The sequence below is a fragment of the Harpegnathos saltator genome, unplaced genomic scaffold (genome assembly GCF_003227715.2).
Source record: "Harpegnathos saltator strain DR-91 unplaced genomic scaffold, Hsal_v8.6 scaffold620, whole genome shotgun sequence".
In the NCBI taxonomy this organism is placed as follows: domain Eukaryota; kingdom Metazoa; phylum Arthropoda; class Insecta; order Hymenoptera; family Formicidae; genus Harpegnathos; species Harpegnathos saltator.
In genome coordinates, this window is record NW_020230450.1 from 572290 (window position 1) to 599674 (window position 27385).

The 27385-nt window shown below is 50.4% G+C and overlaps 1 protein-coding gene across 6 annotated transcripts; it reads left to right on the plus strand.

Moving 5' to 3' along the window:
- Positions 1 to 2992: 2992 nt before the first annotated feature.
- On the plus strand, positions 2993 to 25838 carry LOC105190022 (protein FAM49B). Of its 6 annotated transcripts, none has more exons than XM_025304534.1 (7): positions 2993 to 3831; positions 21437 to 21573; positions 22366 to 22590; positions 23192 to 23526; positions 24951 to 25030; positions 25109 to 25235; positions 25323 to 25838. In XM_025304534.1, the coding sequence occupies exons 2-7, from the start codon at positions 21489 to 21491 to the stop codon at positions 25458 to 25460; spliced, it is 990 nt and encodes a 329-aa protein (XP_025160319.1). In that variant the 5' UTR covers positions 2993 to 3831; positions 21437 to 21488; the 3' UTR covers positions 25461 to 25838. The 6 variants fall into 6 exon arrangements, with proteins under 6 accessions (XP_025160319.1, XP_025160320.1, XP_025160321.1 ...); XM_025304535.1 differs by having other exon boundaries at positions 2993 to 3424; XM_025304536.1 differs by having other exon boundaries at positions 2993 to 3152.
- The last annotated feature ends 1547 nt before the right edge of the window (positions 25839 to 27385 follow it).

Here is a 27385-nt window from a genome sequence, read left to right on the forward strand (position 1 = left end):
GTAATTGAATCTTCCGTTGCCTGACTGGAATAGGCAGCAAGTGGAAAACTCGATTGTAGAAACGGAAAAGTTTCTGCGTAAAAAGGGTTCCTAATCGGTCAATTATCTTCACAGTTATCTCAACTGAGTTTCGGGATGTCCCGGGAACTTTACCAGGAAAATAGCGAGAGCAAATCTCGCGGAACGAAATCTCCAGGTCTGCGGAATAAAGTTTCAAAGAGCATCGCTGCGCCTTCATGACTGAAAGTAAAGTAAACGTCCCAATGGCCGCACACGTCCCAGTATCTGACCACTTTGAAAAAAAAATATACTATTTATTTTAACAATAGTGAATGAACGTAATAATTATTGTAAAAAAGAAAAACTCCAATATTTGACGATTAGTTGGAAAAAAATATACCCAATTTGATACTTTTGCGTTAAAATAAAAATTAATTAAATAAGTATGCACCTACGGTTTGACAAAATAATGGTCAATAATCGTTAATAAATTCATTATAGAGATAGCATCTATATTTATATTATTTCGCGTTAGCATATACTAATTTTCTAATTGCGATCAGACACTGAGACAAATCATATCCGAACATTATTGGGCCATAACCTGTTTCAACAGTCCGGTCTCTAGTACATTAATGCGTTTCATTACTTGTAAAAATATTTCATTAATAATAGACATATACATTATTTTAAATAATTTTTCTCTACTTAAGGGGACACAAAATATTATCAAAAACAAGCACGATTTTTCAGCAATCTGACTCTCCAGTCTCCTTAAAGGATCTTAAGTTTTCGAACGAAAGCAAATATTTCAATATCAAAACTATTCTTAATATTATATATAGTATTTTTTCTGACGACCTATGTTTAAACGTCTGGTTATTGGGACATTTTTTACTTTAGCAGCTTAAAAGTCCGCGAGAAGCTTGTAGAGAGATTTTTACACGTATATGCTCCTGTGTTCGTTCCGCTACACGTGCGGCATAAAACAAAGCAGCGCGTATTTGCGTAAAATCTAACTGTATGTACGAAGGGTAAGAGTAGGAATACGACTGGATCTCTTTCAGAGCCTGCCGTTCACTTTGGCCCACCCTTAACGGACAGTCGAATGTGCAGACAGATTTTACCCGGATAACGGACCGATATCGCTATCTCATCGTCGGATTCCCGTTCAGTCACACGATGCGGGAATCACCGTGTGACTGATTTTCCGTGCGGAGGGACACACGTTTCCCTCGAGAAAATCGCCCTTGCCGCCGTTCGCTCGCCCGCACACGCGTTCCCGCGAGACCGCGTAATTTTACATTTGACCGAATTCGCGGTCTCTCCTTCGCGTTACTCGGCCGCTCACGCGAACGGACGACGACGACCGCTGTTATCGCGCACACCTGCCGAGAACATGTGCGGCTATTCACGAGGCAGCTGGACGAAGCCCAGTCCAGCTTCTTCGAGTCTCCGCTGCTTCGTGAATCCTCTCTCTCTCTCTCTCTCTCTCTCTCTCTCTCTCTCTCTCTCTCTCTCTCTCTCTTTCTCTCTTTCTTTCTCTTTCTCTCTTTCTCCGCATATACCGAAAGCCGACCGCTGACGTGAGTTTTGCACGGCGATGACTGATCCCGGCTCGCGACAATTAACCACCTCGCGCCTACAGCTACAATCACATGCAGTCAGCCGCTGACAAAGATCGCAATACCTTGATGAATTTCTCCCGATAATCCTGGGAGATCGCAGGATGCGTCGCGAAACTCGTCGGGATAAAAGTATCGCAATCTTCAGCGTCTGACTGAACGCTTGTTCTCTCAATGCGGTCTCAATGCTTTCTTCTCGATGCAGTTGGAAACGCTGCCAATGGCCCGATGGGCGAACTCGTTTATGATTGATTCCCTCAAGCTGAGTGCTCTCGACGGACCGGCGGTTGAGTTTTAAACCGCATCGGGGGAAAAAGACTGTTCAAACTGTATTGGATTCATCCAGGTAGAAATTTAACCGACCGACATAACTCAAAAGCTAGTAGCTAGCTACTGCACGGGCTTCAGATTCAATTTTCCAGCTCATTATTGGCTCGTTATTGGCTGATTCTCCCTCCCCCCCCCCCCCCCGGGGATGACTGGGGTGGATGGTGTTATCTGCTCTAAAACACATAATCTATCTGCATCATCATTCTCTGTAACGCTTCGCGATCGGATTAGCAGATCGAAATTGAATTCACGTTACACCGCAAAAATCGAAAAAATCTTAAAGAATCTAACAACTTTCTAGAGAAGACAAATGAGCGTGGCCGCTGGCTGGCAACAATTGTTACGATTTCACATCTCCCAACTGCAATCTGATATTTGATTCGTAATCTGATAATCGCATTTTCAATTTCTCTCTCGTCCAGTCGTCGGATTATTCCTCGAGTTCGAGGCGAAGCAAGCGTTGCATTACCGCTCTGTTGGCAGTATTAAATATAAATTCGCCACATTTTCCTTGTGTGACAGAATAAAAAGAAAAAAGAGAAACAATCTTAAAATTCGCGTAACCAAATATGCGCCGCGCGGACGAAAATTCGGTAATGAGAAACGCGTCCGTTTCCGCGGAGCGAAAACCGAGCGAAAAAGGAAACTCTCAGCGGGACTCTTTCCGCACCCCAAAACCGACTTTCCCGAGTCGGCTTTCCTGTCCCCCCACCCCCCCTCCTTCGCCAGACAACAAACCCGGCTGCAGCAAGGAAGCTGTTTTTTCCGCGCGGACACTCGCGCGGGCTCCACATTCGCACCCGAACGCACCGAGAGAATGCCATTCGCGTGCACACCCGATGCGTGTCGCGCGAATTCTCCCGGCGATTGTGATTCCCCCTGTCGCGCGCAGCGGGGTGCTTTAACCGGCGCGACGCTCTGTTGTGATGCACACGCTGTGGGTGGCGATGACGTCCGCGCGGGAGTGGGGACGTCCAGCTGACCGGGCCGGCGCGGCGCGGCGCGGCGCGGCGCGGCGCGCGAAGCGGACTGTCGCGGCTTTGACAGTAGTGCAACAACCGTTGCGAGACTAGTGTCGTGCCGTCGGTCGTGCCGCGACGAAGGAGCGAACAGCGAGAGAGGATCGTACGTGGAACCGTGCCCCGTCCCGAGGACTCGGCCAAGCCGGGCGCCGCGCCGTCTTCCTTCGCTCCAGCGGTCAGACTCGAAGCGAAATCTCTCGAAGCTTGCCTCGCGGGAAACGCACGGAGGGAGCGCCTCTCGTTCTTCCCTCGCAAGCGGGGAAATCCCCATCGCGGACTCGGCCAGCGGGCGCGATCGATTTCGGACTGATCGATTCGGGCCGGTCGAGGCGCGCGGCGACTTTTCAATCCGCGCGCGCGGATGTTTGAATAAACATTAGAGGGGAGATAGAGAGTCTCTCGAGCGTCGCTCGCGTGCGGCGGACACACAAGGGGACCATTATCACGGTATTCCACGAGTACACACGCACGCATTCACGCACGCACGCAAGCACGCACGCACGCACGCACGCACGCACGCACGCACGCACACCGGCGCGCCGCGCGTGTGGTTGCGCGAGCGCGATAAACGTTATCTACTGGCGCGACGCTAAATCCTTTCGCGGCGAGCTTTCGAGCGGAGGACCGGAGTACTTTTGAGGAAGTGTCGCGCGGCGTTGCGGGTTCCCGCTGCTGCCCCTGCGTTGCCCCTCCGCGACACCGGAAGTGCATATTAACCAGCTAAGGAGAACGATGCGGACGGTGGTGGTCGGCTATTCGTGAAACGGCCGCTCTATCTGTCTCTCACGTTCCGTCATCCGTTTAATAAATTCGGTAGTTAAGCGATGCCACGGCTCGTCTCGCCTCGTCACAAGGTAAATAGATTCTTTTTCTCTTGCACCCCCACCCTCAACCCCTGCTATACACGAGCATGTCTCGCGGGTGTGTGCAGTTCGTCTCGCCCGCGACTCATCGTCTCCCGAGATGACCAATTTTTCCGGGGCTTCGAGACCAAAATGTTAGTACAAGAACGAGCCAACGAGAGCCGAGGGAGTCGGTCTTTGTGATGCGAAAGTGATGCGCGACAGAGGAAGCAAAATGTTGGCTTTTCTTTGCATATCGTTTATATGTTTACGAATTTAACTGTTGGTTACGGCGCTGATGTAAGGAAGAAAGATGGTTCGGAGGTTACGTTACGTTATTCCAATCGTTCGACCTTATTATTGTTTGGAATATTGTCCCGCGGGCAGATTTCGTTTTCATATTCTTCATATTTACATATCGACATTTTGGTTCTTCTACTGAGCATTACTGCCGCTCGTCAGTCTGATTTTGCCTCAACGAATATTTCTATCGATGGGTGTAACAATCGACGAATTTGATTAATTAATCTAAAAACCCGCTCGAGCTCTTCATTCTTCAATCGATAAATGATGTAAGTTAAATATTTCATATCTACAAATTGTGCGTTAAGAGAAAATACTGTTTATATATTATACGAGTCAAACTGAGAAGAATATAAGAAAGTCCTGTAAATACTTGATTATTCCCGCAGCTATCCTCGATACAACATTCCAAAATGTGCCAAGAAAAAAAAAAAATATATATATATATTGATGTAAATTGCTCAGCAAAGTTCGACTGCGTCACCTCGAGCGTCACACTCAATCGCCAATTATTTCACTGTGAATTCGGACAGAATATCAAAATTTCCAAGCGAGACACACCGCGCCGTCGTATAGGTGTTGTCACGCGCCGGATTTAAATGTGCCTCGCGCGGTTATCGCTCCCGTTATCGCGGTAACCCGTAAAGCCAACTGTTAACCTCAATCATAGAGAGCAGATACGAAGAGCAATGCGTCTTTCTCGCTGCCAGCGAGAGACAGATGTCTCCGCGAAACGAATAATCGCGTCCATCACGCGGGACGTTTCGCGCAAAGGAAGTAATGTTCAGTCGAGTATGAGAAAAAAGAGAGAAAGAGGAAAGAAAACGAGCATTCATTTCCGTGTGCGCGCACTACGTCACAATTGAAATCTTCCAATGCCAGGCGGCGCGATAGCGAACGCAGGAAGTGATTCACGATCTCGAAATGATACGCACGCGATCTCTCGCTAATTTCGCGGCCTGTCATCGTCGCGATCGCGTCCCTCGTCGTTCGCGAGGATTTCGCGGAGCCGATCGATGGTGATTCGTCGTTTCCACGCCGGCGCCTCACCGCCGATCGACGCTTCAAGGTGATGCCCGTAACGAACCTTCGTGGAGAATTAATTCTCGTGTACGAGCGAGTATTCCGTGACACGTTCGCTCACGGGGAACATACGCGCGCGAGGCTCGCGTGCCGAAGGCGCGAGAAAGAATTTCGTTATGCTCGGTACACATGGAATTGCAGATTTCGACCTCATACGCGGCGATCGACAGCGATAACACTTCCCCGCGGCGCTTTTCGAGGAGTTTCTCCCGCGCCGATAGAAAGCGCATTGCTCGGGCTGCGATTGCCCGAGCGAAAGGACGACGCAGTTGGCTTAATTAATAGGTGCAATTAATTAAACGGCGAATGATCGTTTATCTGCGTTTATTTATCACGAGCTGTTCTCGTCACGGTTCCTCGCGCGGTTCCATGCCGCTAGCCGTGATATCTCGTCGAATTAATTTTCGCGCGTTTAGGTATAAGAGTGCCGGGACGTGTATCGCGGTTCTTAAAGTTTGATCTTTCAATTCAGATGTTTGTATGCTTTCAGCATGGAATATATATATATATATATATACAGTGAATTTAATTAGATTAATCTGCTGTTTAAATGCAGCAAATAAAAATACCAATCTCTAAAAAATAATTAGAACGTTCCACCAGACGCGCCGCCAGCCGTGATATCTCGTCGAATTAAGTTTCGCGCGTTTAGGAAAGAATGCCGGGATGTATCGCGGTTTCAAGTTTGATCTTTCAATTCAGGTGTTTGTATGCTTTCAGCACGGAATATACATATAAATTAAGTAAATTTCATTCGATTAATCTGCTCTTTATATGCGCGGTAGATAAGCTTACCAATTTCTAAAAAATAATTAGAACGTCTTAGTATATGTATATAATATATAATAATATATAATAATAATTAGGTACGTGTTTCGATATACATAAATTGCTGCGCGGAGAAAGCATTGTAAGAAAATTAAATATGTAAAATTGCATGGTAAAATTCACGTTGAAATTATATGTATCTTTTACGATGCTTTCTCATTAAGCCGGACTATGTCGTAGTAGGAATTGTTGGAAGGAAATAGTGAGTAGTGCAAAAAGCACTACAAAACGTTCAAGCAAACGGTCAAAGACCGTCGCGTGATATATTCAAAGAAATATCAAACCAGCATTTCAGCCAAGCCCCGGCCGAAGACTGCAAAAATGTACGGCCCAAGATTGCAAAAATGTTCTAGCTGCCTTTGCTTTATTTCCCGCGTATTTCCACGCCAGTCTCACCCGCAGTCGGCATCGCCACGCGATGATGCGAACGTTATCGTGTCATCTTATTCTATTTCCCCCGAGATATTAATTTCCTGTAATCGCAAACGGTAAACGGAGGATTCTTTTATGCGGGCGTTACCAATAAGAGCGAGCGTCACGGTGGGCGCGACTGTCGTTTTCGCGGTTTGGCACGGGCGAAGATGTCAGGGGAAGGAGGAGGGAAGAGGGAGGGACCTGTTATCGCGGCTCGAAGGAAACCGCGGTGCTCGAAACAAGCGGAATAATTTGCGCGCGCGCACGTGTCTCGCGATTGCGGCACGATTTCGTCCGCTACAAACGATCGACCTCGCCGCCGACAACGACGTCGATTTTCTCGTTAGCCCGCGCGCGCCGAAGGAGAACTTGAACTTGGAAAGTGCACGTTTCGCGCATAATCGTCAATAAGCCCGGCGTCCGTGAGCGAACGAGTGACGCAACGACGCGACAACGGACGTGACATCCGTCGCGCTTTCCTATTTCGGTCGCGGCGAGTCGTATCTTCTGTCACTTCCATCTCGGTGCGGTGAATCGCCGGCGTCGCGAGAGACGTCGCGATAGCCGACCGAAGGCTGCAAACCCCTTCGTTAAGCCGCGCTCGGAAGTGACTTAATTGCCGTATCGGATATCTCGCTGGCTGCTAATCGGAGCGCGGTAGGCCCAGCCGTGGGCATTCGGCAAGTAGGTCGCGCGCGTTCGATCGCCCGCCGGCTTCGGAAACTTTCGGCGAGAGCGTGTGAGAAAGAGAGCGGCGGCCTCTCATCGTCAACCGTGTTTCGTATCGATCGGCTCGGCGCCGTCGAAAATTTCCGCGGCCCGGTGAACTCGATGAAAATCGATTCTCCGGCTGTATACTAGCGCGCTGGTCGATCGGCCGCGGCGCGGCGGGAAGGGGAGAAACGCGAATTTTCCGCTCGGAATCGCGAGCGCGGTCGCGAGAGGAACCGGCTGGGAGTCGCCGGGTGGAGGAAACGCGATGGAATATAATGGAATTGTAATTCCATCGGCCCAGCCCCGCGGATGTTGTGCGCGTTTTCCGATATACGCGGCTGTTCTCGAGTGGCGAGCCGGGAACACCGCGGGTGAGAGGCGGCGGGGACTCGACGATTTCGAAAACTCTCGAAAAATCGAGCACCGCGAGATTAATGCGCCGACGCGGTGGTAACCGGCAAACTTGTTGATCCCGAGATCGCCCTGGGTATCGGAAAACGCTTCCGGAAAACGTTTGTCCGAACAAACAATTTTTATCAGTACCAGATGCGTTGGGGAGGGGGGGGGGAGGGGGCGAGGTTGTATTCCGCGGGCGTTAGCTTTCGATGTATCCGCGGTTATATGCGGGTCGTCGCGGTTTCTCTTACTCAGGCGCGCGTTGAAGAGGAAACGTGACATCGTCCAGGCCTTTCGCGAAGAAAGAAGGGAAAACCCTGAGAATTCTCGAGCACCGGCTCGAGAAGATGTCCTGTTAGTGATGCCCGGTGGATTTCGCTTGGAGCAGTCTGCTTCGCGGTTCATTATTATTGCAACGGTTGTTGTTGAAATGGTTGCTATTATTGCAGCTTTATTATACCAGCCATATCGATCTCGCGTCGAATTTGCGCACGCTGGGCGACAAAAGCGCGCCCGACTATTTTGTTTTCTCGGTCGAATCAATGCGACTCGCGTCTACACGTGCGGCTACACGTATCACAAGGAGCATTTTGAGCGCGTAGATTGTACACTCACCGGCCCGCCTTCGTGTCCCGCGACGTCCAACGACGTTTCAGGTTCAGGTCCAAGGCCGGTCCTCAGCATCCAGTCGTCCAGCGGCCGCACGTCGCTCCTCGTGCGCTTCGCTCCGCTGCGCGTTACATCGCAGTGCACGTCGCGAACGCGACGGCTCTGACGTACTCGGGCGATTGAACATGACAAGTGCGAGACGCGCGGTGAATCTTAGAGCTGCGGCGAGATACACCGACCGAAGGGTCGCGAATCGCGAATAAAAGTCTCAGGATCGAAGATTGAGGGAGAAACGGAAAAGGAAAATGTGCCGTTTCGCGGACGGTGGCGCTTCGCCGAAAGAACGTGCTTGTCGTTTTATGAGAATTTTAATTTAGCGCGTAGACAAACATGTATATCGAATTTTGCGATGACTCTGATTCAAATAACATCGCCGCTCGGGAATAAAGAATCTCGAATGCGGATAATCGCGCAGTCGCGAATGACGAATTGGGAATATCGATAATCCGCGAGGTCACGAATGGAGAATTTAGAATATTGATAATCGCGACTATCGCAGAACTTATCGACGCCAACGAATTCAACAATCGCGCAACACGCGTGCGCCGGCGCATTTCTGATGCGCATATTGTGCTGCTCGAAACAATGAGATGATTACATTGAATCAACTGTTCCGTCGTGAGGGATTCTATGCGTTGAATAGAGCGTAACAAAAGCTGGACATTGGCATGTGTGCTTTCCGGAAAGATTAGTGGTAAATATATCCGACGCAGGAAAGACGTATCAATTCTTTAATAAGAGGAATAAATATACACCCGAAGAGGCACAAGTAAATATTCGATCTTTTTCGCGGAATGCGGAAGTTGAGAGAAAAATCTCCTTGTTATTCCGAGCAACGTACGTTTGCAAAATTCATAGAAAAATCTACGAAGTAAATCGCATTGATTCTCACGAGATTCTACAAGCACCCATCACCTCAATAACCTTTCGTATCTTTTTTGTATCTGTGTCACAGACTCACCCAACTGCCGCTGTCAGAGCCGGCCACGTTCTGCTGCGGATCTAGAACAAGAAATAAACGTCGATTAGACTTGGGTCTAATTTTTAGCTTTTCGGTTCGATGAAAAAGTTCGCTCAAAAATACGAGTTTAAGTTAGACCTTCGCGATCGTAGACGTCAGACGATTTTTACTCCGACCACTACATCTCCTGTTTCCGGTGACGGAGAGCTAAATTCAAGTTAATTGGAGGTCGGTAAACTCACCTTCGAGCCGGCTCTGCTTGGCTCGAACCGGGTCCTCCGGTGCGGCATCCGCATCCACTGGAACTGCACCCCCGGCGACCGCAACGACCCCGTGTGGTCGTGGATTCTGCTGGATCTGAAGCAAAAATTGCGTTTCCCGATTAGCGATATTGGAGGCCGCTCACGTGGCGAGAATACAGAGGCGGCAGGGAGGGGCCCGAGAATCTGTATTTCTTTCTCAATATTAATAAAAATGAAGAGTGGATAGGTACCCTCAAGACTCTCCAACACGCTGGCGTGCCTCGGGATGATCCTAGCGCGATGTACGTCGCGTACGACGAAGCAACACGTAACAATGAAATCTCACTCGCACACACACTTCGATTGAGACGGAAAAGCGGGAGATCGCGCGCGCGACGTGTCTCCCGATGTGTTTACCTTCGCGTCGGAGACTGTTATAGTCGCGATCGTTGCGTACTCACGTATATTATTGCTCCCGAAAGCAGCGTGACCTTCAGCGGTCGGCGACGCTTCTCTGAAGGCATCGTTACGCTATTTATTCATCGATGTTAACGCCCGTTGGGCCGTAATGTCAACACCCAGGCCACCATCGAAGATCGTTTTTCCTCCTTTTGTTTGCATACGTCGTATGCCGCTTTGCACTTTTAATACAATTTATGGTTGGGTCCGAGTTGAGGTTTCGTCCGCGTTTATCAATTTTAAAAATACCGTCGCGTTTCAACGAATCAACGAAGAGGATTCAGGAATATAATGCTACAGAAGTGATTATCTCAACTTCACTTTTCTTACAATTTTTAATATCACGCAATGATCTTCCGTTCCCGTTTTTTCCCATCCTGAAACTCAACATAGTCCGTAATTTTTTTTTTCCCTCTTACGTGTCTTTAAATTTCATAAAAATTTCTCCCCCGCTATTTTTTTTATCAAAAGTTTGCATCAAAATTTCTCCAACGCTATTTCTGATGAGAAGAATAATAATAAAGAGATCGAGTGGAGAAGGAAAGTTTCTTGTTCTACTTATTCGGCGAGGCTTTATCTAACCCTGCGGAGTAAAGCGCGGCTATCAGCGTTACGTCACGCGCTAAATGTTAAGGGTACCGAAACGGATATACCGTGTCCCTGGAATCTCGCATGCGCTCGCGGCGCATGTAGTGAAATTAGACCGCATCAACCGTGCATGCACTCGCAGCTTTAACGTTTTATAATGTCATGCGAGTCACTTGCCTCAATTACAAGCCCACTTTGTGCCGCGATATTCGATTTTCTGGGTCAATCTCGGTATTCCCGCTAATTTATTGCCTCCGTACCCAACATGTTTACACGACTTTAGCTGAAACCGAAATTCCAGATCATACGCGTCTTACACGCGATGCGTGTCTGCGGCATTCCGAATTCTAACGATCTTCCTTCGTCGAACGAAAACACGACATTTAATCCTTTGTTATTTACCCCCCACCATGTTTCTCTGAGAGAAAGGACACATGAAAATTAAATATATATATATATATATATATATATACATTTATCCTTTTTATGCTAACATCTGCCTCTACTCTATATACATATTTTTACGCCGAGAAGAAATTTTTCCCAAATGAGAAAAATCCTTTCCTCTTCTTAGAACTTTTAGAATTTTTAAAACCGTAGCTTTTCGTGTGAAAAGCACTTTTTTATTCTACTCGAATGAAAGAATCCAAATAAAAATACGTCGCTAGTACCTACTGAATATAAATATTTTTTCATTTTCCAGATACTTTTTCGTTCTCGGTTCTCTTCATTGTTATTATCCCTCTTATTTCCGTTTCCGCCTTTCCTTCGCATTCACTCGAACCGGCTTGAATTTGTTGTTGTTAATCCTCACGATTCGGATGTACAAGCGCCTCTCCATCGCGCGTCGATTCGAGTGTCTAAATAAAATGTCCCCGACCTCGCGATCGATCCCGCGATGCCGAGCGCGATCGCGATTTTCCCGCGGACGGGCACGAGAAAAGCGATCGCGCCGATCATCACTCGGCTCTCTTTCGCCCGTCGCTTCTTTTCCGCTTTCATTTACAATCAAACGCACGCCGATGCTCGTTGACGCATACGCGTTCACCGCTGGAGGGGGATTTTACTCGGAGGTTTCCTGTCTTCGTCCGGGATATGACGATATCCCCCCAGCTTGGCCAATGGCGTAAGCACGCAGAAAAACGTGTCGTCTAAGTTCGCTTTCTAACGTTGCGGCCGCGCAATGGCGCGGTCCCGTCGCGCTTCGCTCGTCGAACGAGGCGAGTTTATTTCCGTTCCTCAGGCCCGGCTCGTCCTCGCCGAGTCGCTCTCTGATTAAAAACGTTCGTTAACGGCCGGCTCATGGAGCACGCTGGAAACAGAATCGGCCGAGCGAACGACGAAATGACGTTCGTTACGTAAAGGCCGAGAGCAGAGGAAGCGAGAAAAAGTAACTTTTGCTATTAATCGGTCACGGAACAATAAGAGCTCTTTCTCTCTCTCTCTCTCTCTCTCTCTCTCTCTTTCTATTATGCGCTACCAACTTCGCAATATGCATCCATTCTTCCCGTGCCCGTTGACTGCGCTCTTACGAACGCTCCTTGAACCGCCATCGTTTGTTAAATAATTGGCGGTCTCTGCTTTCCCGAGAGAGCTCGCGGATCATTCTCGTTCCCACTATTGTTTAGTTTCGACCCCCGCGACAAAGGAACACCGCGGCCGGCGACTGTCATCGGCGCTGCAATGAACGTGAGACAATTTCGCCGTCGGCCGGCAGCAGACGGCTGTTTAATAGCCGTGCGTTTGATATCCGTGATATCGGAACGACAAGTGATCGATAAGCTAAATCGATAAGCTCGAAGTGCCAAGACGAGGAACCTTTGGCTCCCTCGGAAATCTCTCCAGCGGCGAATTCACGAGGAAGCGTCTTGATAACTCTCCTTCCCGCTTCGTTCTTTTTTATCGTCTCACCGTATTTATCCGCGTCTTATAAAAAGCTTATCGCGCAACACGAACCTAACGAGTTCTTTCTCCGCGAAGACGGGCATCCTCGAGAGGAAAGTCCCGCGAGCGCAACCCGCTCTTCCCGTAGCGACGTCCAGGCAGAGTGTCCCTGGAAATTGCCGCCGAAAGTGGGTTACGACGAGACCCGGGACACAAATCGCTATCTCGAGTCAGCCATGATGGCAGTCGTGTAATTATCCTTCCCAGTGGCTATCGAGGCACGCGACCTCCCTGCCCCCCTTCTCCCTCTCCGTCTCTTTCTTTCCTGCTCCAGCGTGAAATCGCTTTTACGAGCCCGCTGGAAAGTCGGTTACTTCATCGCGGCGGCCCTTGTTTATCGAACGTATCGAGCTCTCGTCTCTCCTCGGGCCCGGGGAGCGTCGGATCTCGCTATCCCCGCTAATTAATCCGCTCCGTCGTTAAAAGGGGCAGGGTCACACGACCGACAGACGGAGGGAGCTCGCGCGCGCTAGAGAGAGAGAGAGAGAAAGAGGGAGAGAGAGAGAGAAAGAGGGAGAGAGAGAGAGAAAGAGGGAGAGAGAGAGAGAGAGAGAGAGAGGGAGAGAGAGAGAGAGAGAGAGAGAGACCGTGCAAAGCCGCGCTTCGGCACACAGCCGACGCTCTCGCGCACGTGTGTATGACTTAACGAGGCGTCGTGCTCTCGTAGACGCGCACCGAGCGTCGTCGCTTACGTGCCTCGGTGACATTTCAGCCGCGTGCACACTTACCATATTAAGGCGCTCGCGCTAATGCGTGCTGCCGTACGCACACACTTGTCAGGGCCGCAGCGCGCGCGAAACCGCCGCGCGGTCGCGGCCGACGCGGTCCCGCGGCCAGAAATCGCCTGGGCCAACCGCCCAGGTGGACGGACAGGTGCGCACTCGTTTGCAGGATGATTCCAGTTGAGTTTCGTCCGACGCGTCTCGAGCTGGCCACCAAGAGGGAGAAAATATCGCGGCCGAAATTACGGCGTAAATTTCGCAATCTTGGCCCGTGCAGAAATTCATATGTGTTTTTTAATGATTTTTTCGATGGTACGCTCGTGTAATATTTCGCTGCGCAGTGTTAGTTGGGTGTTTTGTTTCGTTTTGTTGTACCTTATTGTTTACTGTTTCTGTAGTAATCCATACCGCGATATCGGTGTAGAGCAGATTTATATTGCGGCAAAAAAGATCATTCCAGCGTGATTTTTGCCGCAATGTTCTCTCCGTGTGTGTCAAAAGAATTAACAAAAGGGGAATTCTTTCAAAATATACAAATGCACGAAAAAATCAATTTTTTGAAATTTAACACAAGAGAGAAGAATTTGTTCTTACGTTCAATTCAAGTACTTCGGTGCTACCCTATCTTTTAGTTGGCCGAAACTTTCCACGTCGACGAGTAAATTTCCCCGGAATTTACTCGAAACAATGTGTCACGTAAAATGCACCGTGAAAATCCAAAAATATTTTGTCGCTGCATCACTGTATCAGCCAAAAAAATTTCAGCATCACTGTGTGATGCGAATTTAATTCGGTACAGCATATAGACGACCCATAAATACGATCGGAAGCTTTGCCAAGTTTCCATTATCGATTGTTTCACGTCGTGGCAATCAGCGATGCCCATCTGGGCAGAAGCGCGCGCGATAAAATATTCAGGAAAGTAATCGGGAGCCAAGATAGAGTCCAACGCGCGAGAGGGCAACGCACGACCGAACCATCGCCGGCATTTTCGCAAACGAGCAGAAATAAGCACTTTGAAATTCCGGTTAGTCGGTCGGCGCGAATTTCGCTCGCCGTTGAAACGACGGAGAGGGGTATCGTTTCGACTCTCGTGCTCCTTTCGCCCGACGATGGATATCGCAGGTTGTCCTAAAAAGCAGCGAAAAATCGATGGTCGTTTCTAAATTCGGCCGCTCTGATCGCGTGTGAGCGACGGGACGCTAGAAATTCGCAAACGACGAATCGGGGATCCGGCGCTCGGCAGAGAGAAAATCCGTCCTCGCGAGGTCGCGAGAGATCGGATTTCGGCGAAAATCACCCCGCCCTCGGCTAATACAATACGGCTAATTAACATTGTCAGTGAAATTTTAATTAACGCGACGCTCCCATTATAGCGTGACAAAGACGCGTGTGAAACGCGCGGAAAGTCCTCCTCCGACAAGCCTGGTACATCGTCTTTAAAGAGACGCGACCAGACTTTTTTTCTACGCGCACATACTCGTCGCAGACACTGCGTTTAACGTGTCGTTAACGATAGGTTTTTGTGAAAACTACGCCTGCATGATATTTATATCGCGCTCGGCCGCTTGACGCACTCCGGCAAAAAGAGTGACGTCGTTCCCCCCGTTTGCGTTTATTTTATTTGACGGGACTTGTTAACCTTTCGGTCACGTGCACAACGAACGCCGTTACGTCCAAGTGATTCGCCGATAATTATTGAAACGCCGGACTACACATATTTGTATCCTGGAAAAGCGATTTTCCAGCGATAATCCGTTTACCGACGGAAACGCGAGCGCGCCGAGCTCGTTGTTTCATCGCAGTCGTTCCCCGATCGGGTCCGTCGAGCCTCGCGACTGCAATCACGATGGAGAGTCGCATAATTTTTCCGATATCACGAAACGGCTGGAAATCAAGTGTCAGAGCTGGGCAGTGGCCCGTAATAAATGTGGGACATAAATAAGGGTATTAAAGTTCGTAACGCCAAATTATTGCGTCGCATGGTGGATGCAAGAGATGATGTCAAGCCGGAGGATTGGGTGCGCGGCGATGGGGAGATCTCAATTGATTTGCTGGAATTGATGCACAAAAAGGCCTTTAATAGGCGTCGATTATCCTCGCCCACAATTTCCGACGATTATCCAATCGCCGTATTCAGAGAAAGAGAGAGAGAGAGAGCGAGCGCGCGAGAGACGGAGAAAGAGAGAGAGAGAGAGAGAGAGAGAGAGTAGTGCAAAAAACTTGTGGCCGCGACGACATGTAAAGTTAAATCGCCTATTCGTCGCGATCGCGAGCTTACGTGGCAAGTGTAACAAACGACGGATCGCGCACTTGCGAAATGAAACTGAGCTTTCGACCTCGTTCCTTTTTTTCACTACTACTTGATGCATCGCACCAGTCGTTTGAATTTCGTCTTATTGCACACAGCAAAGTGCATATTGCACTCACGTTAATAGACGTCACTTGTTTCGAGTATTTCATAAATTTTACATCGAGAAATCTATCATCTACAGGTTCATGATAAACGTTAAATTCACTTGAGATGTGTTCTGTATACCTGGTACGTCTAGTATTTCAATGAAGAATATTAAATTAAAACAAGAAAATACATTGAATTTGATTAATCTTCTTTTTTCAAGAATATTCTAAAATTTATAATCCGTACAGGAAAAAAACGAATTTTTATTTTAACTTTAATAACTTTTTAAATTTTAATTTCGTTAAAACTAAATTAATACCTTTTACTTACGTCAAAAATTAATCGAAACATTTTTTCATCAAACCTTTTTCATTAAACCTGAACTTTTATTTTTTGATTTAATATAATTAGAACAAATATTCGGTTGTAAAGAGGACGTAAATTTTTCCTTCGAGTGCAGTAAACTTCCTTGAAATTACCGTTATTCAAGAAAATAGTTTATAACAGTTTATAAAATAACAGTTACACGAAGAGAGAGAGAGAGAGAGAGAGAGAGAGAGAGAGAGAGAGAGAGAGAGAAATCAACCGCAACGAGTAATCTCTTTCCTTAGCAGAATTCTGTTTCTCTGCACGGGCTTTGAAAGCTACGAGAAGCTCGATGAGTCGTGTGCAATAACACATCTCGACTGAGACTTCTCCAATGTTTGCGATACAAGAACCGGCGAAGTGCGATCCGACGGAAAGAAAAGAAGCAAAACTGATAATATTCTTCCGAATGTCAGCCGGCCTGATCAACGATTCACCGTGAAACAGGAGACCACCCCGAGCGGTTGGCAACGTGTTAGAGCCGCGAATGGCAGCTATTGTCACTCCGTCACTTTGCAGAGATCAAGTTTCGCGATCCGCGCCGTCGTAGATACTCATTTTCCTCCGCGGGGAGCCTCTCTCTTCCAGGCTTGACATCAAGACGACTCGATGATGCTGCCGCTTGCGAAAGCCATCGCGAGCGCGCGTACAATCGCGCTGTCGCGAGGCAGATGAAATCTCGCGTAGATTTGAACGCGATGAGAGGAGCTCCGAGCGCTGGAGCACCGCATTTTACAGCGAGGGCTTCGGGGTGACGGAGAAGCAAGAGGACAGAGGGTGGATCCGTATTGCGGAAAAATCGAAGTCCATCGCGAGACGTCTGTTTACGCGACGAGAGCACGTTGACCCACAAAAGCATCGAAGCGACCTACCGCGCGCGCGATGTCGAGCGAGCTGCGCGAATGCTAATTCGATTAGCTCTCCCGGCTGACTCGGTCCACCCCGAGCGACGTTGGTCGCCCTTGCGTGACGTCGACGTCACCCCGTCCGTTGGTCCGTCCTCCGTATCTCTCTCTCTCTCTCTCTCTCTCTCTCTCTCTCTCTCTCTCTCCCTCTCGATCGTCCCCGAGCGTTCGTCTGTGAAGAGAGCGTAGTAATAGCCAGCGGTACTCCGCGAGAGGCACGTGGGTATCGGCTGCTCGACATCTATATTCATCCACCGCACGTGTATCAATCTTATTACCGTCCGGGAGTCGCGGCGAGGGGATATCAATTCTCTCCTGCCGGCGAATCAATCGTCGTAAAGGAGGCGCGAAATCGATCGCGAGCGCCGAAAAATGCGCGAGCGAGATCTCGCCTGAGAATATTCCCACCTCGTCGTCGTCGTCGTCGTACGTGTGTGTGTATCCGTTATCATTTACCGTAAATCGCGCGGTAACGGCGGCGACTTACTTATGCAAAGACAGCGCTGGAGATCGTCAAGGGTCACGTGGACGGCGGAGTGTTTGCTTGGTATCTGAATCACCCCAACTCCGCCGCAAATCCTGTGGAATTCGACGTTAAATAAACCCGAGAAGCTCAACTCTCTCTCTTTCTCTCTCTCTCTCTCTCTTCTCTCTCGCTCTCGCGTGTCTGTACTTTGTCGCGAGATTGAGGCTGCGGTGTCGGTAGAAGCGAGAAGACGGGGGAAGGGAGTTGCAACGTTTTGGAAATTCCGGGGGAGCCGCTGTTGATCGAGAGAAGCGCGTCTGGAGAAGCAGAAGCGAGAGTGGCGGGAATAAATTCCGCTGCTTAAGTACTGACGTCACGTGACAGCCTCTAAAAGCATCGTCTATAATCGCGATGACTCATATCCCCCTGTGCAACTTTCCATCTCCGCCCGCGATCTCTCTCCCAACCTGCTCAACTGCGTCGCCATCGATTCGATCTTTCCTTACATTCGCCGCAGGGATTGTCTCGCTCCCTCTCTTTCTCCTCTCTCGTTCTTCTCGTTCTTCGAAATCCTCCGACATCCGCCGCCGGTTCGCGGCGTTTTTTCGCTCCGCTCTAAGTTTACACGAGCGGGAATTCGGCTCGGTCCGCTCGGCAAGCCCCGGCCCAGCGCCATCTCAGCGTTCTCGCGGCGAAACAACCCCCATCGATTTTCCACGCGCGAGCGTGCCGCCGCCGCCGCCGCCGTTTTACCAAATAAGGAAAGGACTCGCGCGCCGAGCGAGCAACCCCCGCGACCTGCAACATGGCCGTCCGCCGGATGACAGTTGTTGCACTCGCCTCGTCTGCCCGTTGACCCCGCGACGCACCGGCGTCCCGTTCGACGTGCACCTGTCGGCGTCATGTGTCCGCGCCGTCGGGCCCGATTACGTCGCGATTCCGCGACGGTGAGCGCGTCAAACGTCACGCGGCCAACGCGACCGCTCGCGACCGGCGCCGCGTCCTCGTAAAGGCCCGACAGGACACCCTGACACCGAGAGAGTTCCTCGGCCGGCGAGCCTGTCGCCGCCGCCGCCGCCGCCGCCGCCGTGCCGCGGGGACGTACGTGGCGGTACGAAAACGCAACGACCTCGTCTCTATTTGTGATACTGTAAATATTACTCGAACAGGTGATTTTCTTCGTCATTGTTGTCTATATCTTGCTGTTGTTGTTGTTGTTGCTATACGTCAGCGGAGGGTCCGCGCTTGGAAAAGAGACCCTCTTTAGATGAAATCCGCGCTATCGGCAGCCGACGACAGGAGCAAGGCGGACGGAGGTTGCATTCGAGATCGACGTCGATGAGGAAACCTATCGAGACGGAAAATCGTATCCGATGTGTGAATTTTTCCTCGCGCTCTCGAGCGCTCGTTTCTCAGCGCGGACTCACCTACTGATACCGCGGCCGGTATTTATCGGCGAAAATTCAGTTTGACGTTCGACCGAAATCTTCAGGACGCGATCGGAAAATCCGGAGATGGGGAGGGGGGAGAGGATCGTATCTACTCGACTCGTTGAGTCACGCGATGATTTCGTCGCCGGTCATCGGTCAATCGGTGAGACGCTTCGAGTTCGCAGGGTGTGCGCGAGTTCTTTGAACCCAAATCGCTCGCGAATGTGGCTATTTGGTGTCGAGTCCGCCGCTGGCGGATCGTTTCGGATAAGTCGCACGGGTTTGTTGTTTCAGTGCGGTGGTGCGAAAGCCGTTCGCGAGCGTCAGGCTGTGGGATTCGGGCTCGGCATTTCGCCGTTGGGCGAAGAAACGCAAGTCTTGAGCGGCGACGACGCGCTCGCAAGAAGAGAATCGGCGAGAGCAGCCGAGTCGAAAATTTCGTTCTATCTTCGGCCCGAACTGCCTAACATCTCTAGACTCTGGAGGATTCCACTTTTTAAGTTGGAAAGCTTTCGTTAAAAATTCTCCAATATCAATTTATTTTCTATCGAGACACAAAAGTCCCAGGATTTCATTTCCCAATTTAATTTCTCAAAATCTCCAATTCAACTTTTAAATTTCCATTTAATTTATACAGAAATAGAGATCCAACTGTGCGCCTTGAAGTGGCAAAAAATGGGCAAGTTTAGAAAGATCTCGCGGCTGAAAGCTGAATGTTAAATGACGAGTCAACGGGGAGGTACAAGCTTGAAAGTTATCGAATTAACGCCCAAATTAAATATCGAAGTCCCAAGCGGGATGGGGGAGTTTCGGCATGCGCGCACGTTTTCGCGAGCGACTGGACAGATCGAAAAGCGCGCTCGCGACACGTGCGAGCGCAAATCGTTGCAGCCGAGGGTGCGTCGCGCGGCGGACAGCTTCAAACGTGCGGCGCGCGCGTCGGAAACAGGCGCGGGCCGCCGGAGGAATGTCAAATGCAAATATTTATTTCGCATCGTCGGCTCTCGATGCGTCGTCGGCTATTTACGTTGCGTAGCGTATCGATATTGCCCGCGACCGTTGATAGAACACGCTGCTAATCGACGTCGCGAGTCGCGACCGCTCGGACGTTCTCGTCGGACAATATCCATGTTTTTCTGCAGCATGCCGCGTCGACGCTCTGTTTGGAAACGCGGTCGCGAAACGCAATCGACGCACCAGTGGGAGGACTCTTTTCCGAAAAATTGCCGGAGAAATGAAGTTTCCTCGCTGGGCGTCCGCTGCGTCCCGAGTCGCATGCAAATAAAGCGTTCAAACAGTTTTGAAAGCCGGTGTACTGTGCGCTGCAAAACAGGTTGAATGTTTGGTTTTGGCTCGGTCTCGTGTCCGGAACGCGGCGGATGATTCAGTGAGAGAACCATTCTCGGCAAATTCCCACCAGTTAATTAATTAATATTAATCTGTTCCTAGAAACGAAGTTCTCCCATTGGGCACCCTGCTATGTCTGGGTTCAGAAAGTTGCTCAAACCGTTTTGTAGGATTGCCAAGGTACTCGCCTCGATGAATTTTACGGCGCGAATATCCGCTGGAAAAATGTATCCCTTAAAAGTTGACGAGAGAAGCTAATTTTTTTTTACCGCGCTTTTGGACGCGTGACGAGGCTCCTTGAAAGGAGGAAAAAAATATTGCACCTCTCCGCCATTGAAATCTGTTTTTCGCACTGTCTCGCTGTCGCGATTGACAAGAGAAACACGCGTGAAATGATCCCCCGATCGCCATCGATTTCGTGCTCGTGCAGCTTTCGGCGCTCGGCGTCGGCGGCGAGGAGATGACGAGCGCGAAACGCGCCTTCGGTCCGAAAATAACGCGGCCGTTCGCCGCGCTTCGCCACGGCGGGATCTCGCCGCTCGCAATTTTAGAAGCCGCAAAGTCGATCGTCGCGTTCCCTCGCGCGCGCGCGCGCGCGCGCGCGCGTGCGAGTGACGACACAGAGGGAAGGAGAGGGCAGAAAAGACAAAAGCGCACACAGAGAGAACGGCGAAAAGACAACGCGGTCGTCGAAACTTCCATCGCGACGTTCCCACGTGAATCATCGCCGGTCGGTCCTCTCCTCCGTCGCCGAGCCCGAGCCGCGCGCGCATGGAACCCCTTCGCGGCCGCTTCAGGTGAGGTCACCTCATCATCGGCGCTCGTCCCGTTCGTCGAAACTCATCAACGAGATTCATCCCTCGCCGCGACGAGTTCGCGGAATTCATTTGTCCCGCGGCATCGACACAGTTTCGCGTTCGCGCGCGCGCGCGCGCGTATATCTCCTGGCTGGAGAACGAACGTGTGTGAATATATAGGAAGAGGAAGAGAGCGGAAAGCTCTATTTCAATGTAGTCTCGGACCGATCGCGAGAGTTGTCACTCGCGTCGAGAGCTTGGCGCTCTCGTGAACGTGGAAATTCGGGAGGGAGTTTTCGCGATAAACGACGAGGCCGACGAGCTCTCGTTGCGCTCTTGAGGCTCGACTCCGCGGAGAAAGTGGTTAATTTCTTTTCACCCGCTTGTGGGATATTTCGGCTGAGAAACCGTCTTTAATCTCGCGGCTGAAGAGACCGCGATTAAATGAGGAGCCGATCTCTCTGCGGTGGACGTGGCTTTGAACGCAGCTACGTTGTGATTGCGCGGCTCGTTGGATTAAACGATCGCTCGTATCGGCCGAGCCCGTATTACTCGTGTGAACCGTAATGCTTTGGCTTGCAGATGCCTTTCACGTTGTAAAGTGATCCTCGTCGAAAGGAGCTGTACATTCACGATGGGCAAGCTTTTGAGTCTTTTGGCTCGGGACGAGTCAACCTGTTGCACACCTCAAAAGTACGATGTCTTCTTAGATTTCGAAAGTAAGTGTTGCATTCGTTGTTTTCTCTCCTTGCTCTCCCCGCGAGCTTCGACGGCGGTCACGATGTGCCACTTATTTTACCGCGGTTCTCGCACGCGCTCGCGTCTTCTCCTCCGACTTGCTCCTGAATTAAATATCGCTCGAACCGTATCCTCTGCGAAGTATCGCGTTGATGCGACGAAGAAGCTTGAGTGCCTAACGCCGCCGGAGAAAGCAACAGACACGCGTTCGTATTTTACGACTCCATCTTTAGCCAAGTACCGCTCGATTTATCCTCTTTGAAGTAGCGTTAAATATAAATATTCTCTATGACAAAGAAGCCCGTATCGAACGTCGGAGAAAGCTACGGGGAAGAGAGATTGCTCGAATTAGCGTGACAAGCGAATAACGCCGGCGTTTTCGCCGGGAAGGAAAGAGCCAAATTCGCTCCTTGGGACCGGGAGTTCTCTTTCCTCCGATCGATCGAACCCGATCTTTTCTCACTTTTCAGCACGTGGTAATATTCTTGCGACTTCGTTTCTAATTCAATATCGCTCGGATCGTCCTCCGAAATAGCCTCACTTTTGCAAATCCTACCCCGCGATGCGAGAGCTTGCATCCAGTGTCGGGGGGAACGATCGATAGCGGATGACATATTTTACATTTTTTTTTTTTCTTTTCAACGAGATATCGTTCCAAATACCGTTTGAATTATCGTGTCTCGAGCTTCAGAGAAAGCTCGACGGATCGCAGCGCCGAGTGTGATTCCGTTTGATCGTTGCAACGTGCGTACGAGCGTTCCGCCTGTTTGCAGATGCGCAGCCATCGGATATCGAGCGCGAGACGTTCGAGGCGGTGCAGAGAGTGCTGAAGAATTCCGAGTCCATTCTGGAGGAGATACAGTGCTACAAGGGTGCCGGAAAGGAGATCCGCGAGGCGATCTCGGCGCCGACGGAGGAGTGTCAGCGGAAGGCCTACCTCACCGTGGCGCCGTTGGTCGCGAAGCTCAAGCGATTCTACGAGTTCTCGCTGGAACTAGGTGCGCGTCTTACGCAGCTCATCAAGCACTCGCGTATCGAGCACCGATACGCGAGCGCGTCGTGCCGCTCCTATAAATAACAACGCTTCCCCTTCGGCCACTCGCCGGCTCTCGAGAAAATTCGATGCGGCCGCGAGTATCGGCGGGACTTGAACGCGCGCCCGCAAAATGCCCTCAGCCGCGCGCGCGCGAGCTTTTAATTATACCGAGTGTCGGCGGCTTGTCGAAACACTGCTGCTTCGCGGAAAGGCCCGCATGCATTGTTCCCGACGGCGGCGACGCGTGACGCTTCGATGATCGATCGTTGTCCTTTGCTCGCGAATATTATTTGCCATCAATATCAACTATCCTATAATTGTCACAATTTAAATCGACGCGTTTAATTTGCCGAGCGCTCTTCTGCCGCGGTGCATGTGTGCAACCATATTAGTATTAATTAACTCGGACGTGAACGCCTCGCGTTCACAATTATCGCGAATCGTCGCCGATGCACTTTTCGCGCGAAACTCCCCCCCCCTCTCTCTCTCTCTCTCTCTTTCCTTGTCGACGCCTGGCAACGATCACGACCGTTTTGTTTGTTTGTTTGTTTCCGCGCGCGCAGAAAGGGTCGTGCCGAAAATTCTGGGGCAACTGTGCTCGGGCAACCTCTCGCCGACGCAACATCTGGAGACGCAGCAGGCGCTGGTGAAGCAATTGGCGGAGATCCTGGAATTCGTGCTGAAGTTCGACGAGTTCAAGATGAAAACGCCGGCGATACAGAACGACTTCAGTTATTATCGGCGGACGCTGACGAGGGCGTCGCTCGCGCGGCAGGACAACGCCGAGAAGGACCTGATCGTCGGCAACGAGCTCGCCAACCGAATGTCCTTGTTCTACGCCCACGCGACACCCATGCTTCGGGTTCTGAGTCACGCGACCATTACCTTCTTGATGGATGTAAGTGCTATCGCCTCTCCGCATTGTTCCCGCGCGTTCGCGCGACCTCTTGTCCCGTAGCCGAGAGCCGAGACAATTATCGATCCGGCCAGATGCGAGCTGATGGCAATTAGGCGAAATTCTCTGCGGTAATCCAGGCCTCCTCGGTGTGTGCCCCTTAATTGACGTATGCCGACGCCGCCTCCGGAGGCGAAAGGCAACGCTCTGTTTCGCGTCGGATTATGCGAGACGTTGCAGTCGTTATTCGCTTCGTTGGGATCGAGAGCTCGGGTATGCAATGTGTACACATATATATGTCGCGATACATTTTATGTATCTTCTTGAAAGATCGCGAGAGCACGTGAAGAGCTCGGCTTCGAGGGAAAACCGACGTAAATGATTCCCCCGGTACGTTGGGAGAAAACTAAGCGAACGATGAAAAGTATTTACGCGGTGTGTACGAACGGCCTGTCCGCTTATCAAGTCGCTTGAATCGCTAAATTGTTCTCTTCAAGCAGAAGAAGCGACTGCTTTTTCGCGAAAAGCTGCGCCTCCAGCGAGATGTGTGTGTTTTCTCGTCTGGAAAAAAAAGCACGATCCTGTCACTGCAATAACATGTGCGAGCAGATATGTCATTAGTATCCGCTGAATAAACATTCTTCACTTCTTGAATATTTTTCCTGTCGGAGTAGTTACGACATTATCGTGAGTCGCGCGCGCGGGAAGCTTCGGGCGACACAATCGCAGCTCGAGACGCGATCGCGCAGTCGCGATCGCAGACGTCGCCTGTTTCTTTTTCTTCGCTCGGTGAAATAACTCCGGCAAAAAAGAAACCTATGCATCGATTATTCCGGCGCGGGGATGTTTTTCAACGGCGCAATGAATCATCGCCGCTCTCGCCGGCGGATCGATCGCCGGCGATGACAAATAACCGCGTTGCGGGATCGACACGAGGCATAATGGCGGGCGGGCGAGCCGGCGGAGAAAAGAAATTTGTCGACGGGAATAATGGATCTGCTGAAGCGGAAAATTGACAGGTATCCTGTGCTCCGCGATTTAAATTGTCACAGGCTGTATGCGAGCCGCGCATCGATCGGACGAGCAGAAATAAGTCCGCTGAAGAGTCCGACGTGTACACGCAGGCCGCTTTAATTAAAATCGATGACGAAATAATCCGCCGCCGCTGCGAGATATCGGAGCGGCGCTCGAGCTCGGTCGATTTGCCGTGCGGAAATACACGTGTCATACGCTGGCGCGAAGCTACGCCATCAACCGCGGCACTCATCGGGGGGAGGACAAAGGACTCGGGCGATTGGGAAAAATAGATTTCGAGAATAGACGAGGTCGTCCGCGTTTTTCCGCGACAACTGATCGATTGTTCGTAATATCGAGTTTCTCTCTCTCTCTCTCTCTCTCTCTCTCTCTCTCTCTCTCTCTCTTTCCAGAACGAGGATATCGCACGGGAGAACATCACGGAAACGCTCGGCACGATGGCGAAGGTGTGTCTTCGAATGTTGGAAAATCCGTAAGTGCTCCGAGAAGAACTCCGCGTCGAGAACGCGAATTTCTCGCCGTGGCTAATTCGGGAAATATCTTTCCGCAGGAATCTGTTGGCGCAATTCCAACGAGAGGAGACCCAGCTCTTTGTTTTAAGGGTTATGGTGGGTCTGGTGATCCTCTACGATCACGTACATCCCCAAGGTGCCTTCGTAAAGGGTTCGAACGTGGATGTGAGTACCGGAAGAAGTACCCCCGCCCCCCTCCCCTCCTAGTCGTCCGCTCGTGTTCTCTCGTGACGATTTGCGCGATTTTGACAGGTGAAAGGCTGTGTGAAGCTGCTGAAGGACCAACCGCCTTGCAAGAGCGAGGGCCTGCTGAACGCCCTGCGCTACACCACGAAGCACTTGAACGAGGAGAACACGCCAAAGAACATCAAGAACCTGCTGGCCGCATGATTACCGAAGCAGCGCGGCTGCTGCATCAGGAGCTGAGGGACAGTCGGCCGTAATCGTTCGCGGACACTTCTCGAAACGGTATCGTCATTCTCACCGCACGGGCGCAGAGCAGGCCTCGAGAGGATGCCCCGGCGCCACGCGAAACGTGGGTCGCGCGCGTCCGGGTTGTTGAAACGCGGCGCAACCAGCTTGCGTGCGCGTCCTCCACGTCGTCGTCGCAACCTGCCCGATAACTGCCGAGAACTCAGCGAAGTCTCCGAAATCAGCGATCGTCACAAGCGACGAGTGTCTCACGACAAGATAGTACGAGGGCAGTCTGAAAAGTTCTCGGCCTAACAATGAAAGAAAATTTTTTTTGCCGTGAAATATGTCTTATTTTTCAATATAATCTACTGAAACTTCAATACATTTATTCCAACGTCTTTCCAATAATTCAATACCATCATTAAAGCGTGATTCCGGAAGGTTCTTTTCGCTCTGGTGTATAGTGGTGGATTCATCAACAGTTATGAAACGACGCTTGAAATCCATTTTATTTTGCTTAAAACGATTAAAATGTGCCAAACACGCTTGAGAAATACGCATTCGAATACGCGTTTTTGGTCAATTGTCAGCAAATGCGGCAGCCATCTTGCACAAAGCTTTTTCAATTGGTGCTACTGCTCGAATGACTTGACAGATCGAATAAAATTTTACATGGGTTTATATCAGGGATGCCACTTTCCAATGCAATTATAGTTTGACAGTTTCTAATGCCCCATGTATGTGTCAGGTCGAGAACTTTTCAGACTGCCTACATAGTAATAATAACAACAATAACAGTAACAACAATAACGATGACGATTATCGTCACGAACGTAACGGTCGCGTACAGCCAAGCGTCCGGTCGTTGCGTCCTCCTCTTTTATTTTCCTACGATCATCCGAGATCACGTACGTCGATTCTTATCGTCGTCGGCGGCACGCTTCGTGCTTTGCGTTTTCGGCGCTCGACGAGTCGACGCGAGCGTCATCCGATCTTCGTTGCTCATCGAGCCGACGGATCAATGATACTCGTGTCGATCGCTGGATTTCGGAAAACGCCTATCGGGATTACGCGAGACGTCGTCATCGACCAAGTAGAGAAGAGCGGACGAGCGCGTCGCGACCGAATTTCCGGGTGTCTTCTTCGTCCCCCCCTTTTCTGTCCCTTCTCAGCACCGAGCTCTTTCGTTCACGAGGCAGTCGTTCGAACCGGAGCGAGTCGTCATTAGTTCGCGGAATTTCCATCGCTCTTCACGGCACCAGTGAAGAGCCGCACGAAAGTAATCGCGCGACAAGTTCTTACGGCCAAGGATACGTTCAAAAGTTGCACGACGGTGTGTTGCCCGCCCCCATTCCACCCTCGTCGTCTCTGCCCCCCCTCCCTGCCACTTCCACGCAGATGCAGCGTTCCAACAGCCGCGGTAGTTTTATCGAGCCATAATTTCCAACTCGGACAGGTCGAGAAGTTAATTACGGCATATCATATATAGTGTATTTAGGGTAACTCGAATTGTGTGTGGACCTTTGGGGGTGTTTTGGACGGAGGGAAAGAGTAGAGAGAGGGAAGGAGAGAGAGAGAGGGAGGGAGAGAGAGAGAGAGAGAGAGAGAGAGAGAGAGAGAGAGAGAGAGAGAGAGAGAGAGAGAGAGAGAGAGAGAGAGAGAGAGAGAGAGAGAGAGAGAGAGAGAGAGAGAGAGAGAGAGAGAGAGAGCTTTAACCACGTTATGGATATTATGGAGATCTTTAGCTCTTGTTTACTTTGTTGAATAGCGGGCGAGAGATGGAGATTATGAGCGGATCGTGAGACGGCGACGAGGTGCGTGTGTGTGCGTGTGCGTATGTGCGTGTATATGTGTATGTGTGAATCGCGGAGTCGAATATATACTGCCGGATCGTCGGGTAT

Coding starts and splice junctions, on each gene's coding strand:
- LOC105190022 (XM_025304533.1), top strand. CDS start 20,829: ATGGAACCCCTTCGCGGCCGCTTCAG. Junction 25,031..25,108: donor CTTCGAATGTTGGAAAATCC/GTAAGTGCTCCG, acceptor ATCTTTCCGCAG/GAATCTGTTGGCGCAATTCC. Junction 25,236..25,322: donor TAAAGGGTTCGAACGTGGAT/GTGAGTACCGGA, acceptor CGATTTTGACAG/GTGAAAGGCTGTGTGAAGCT.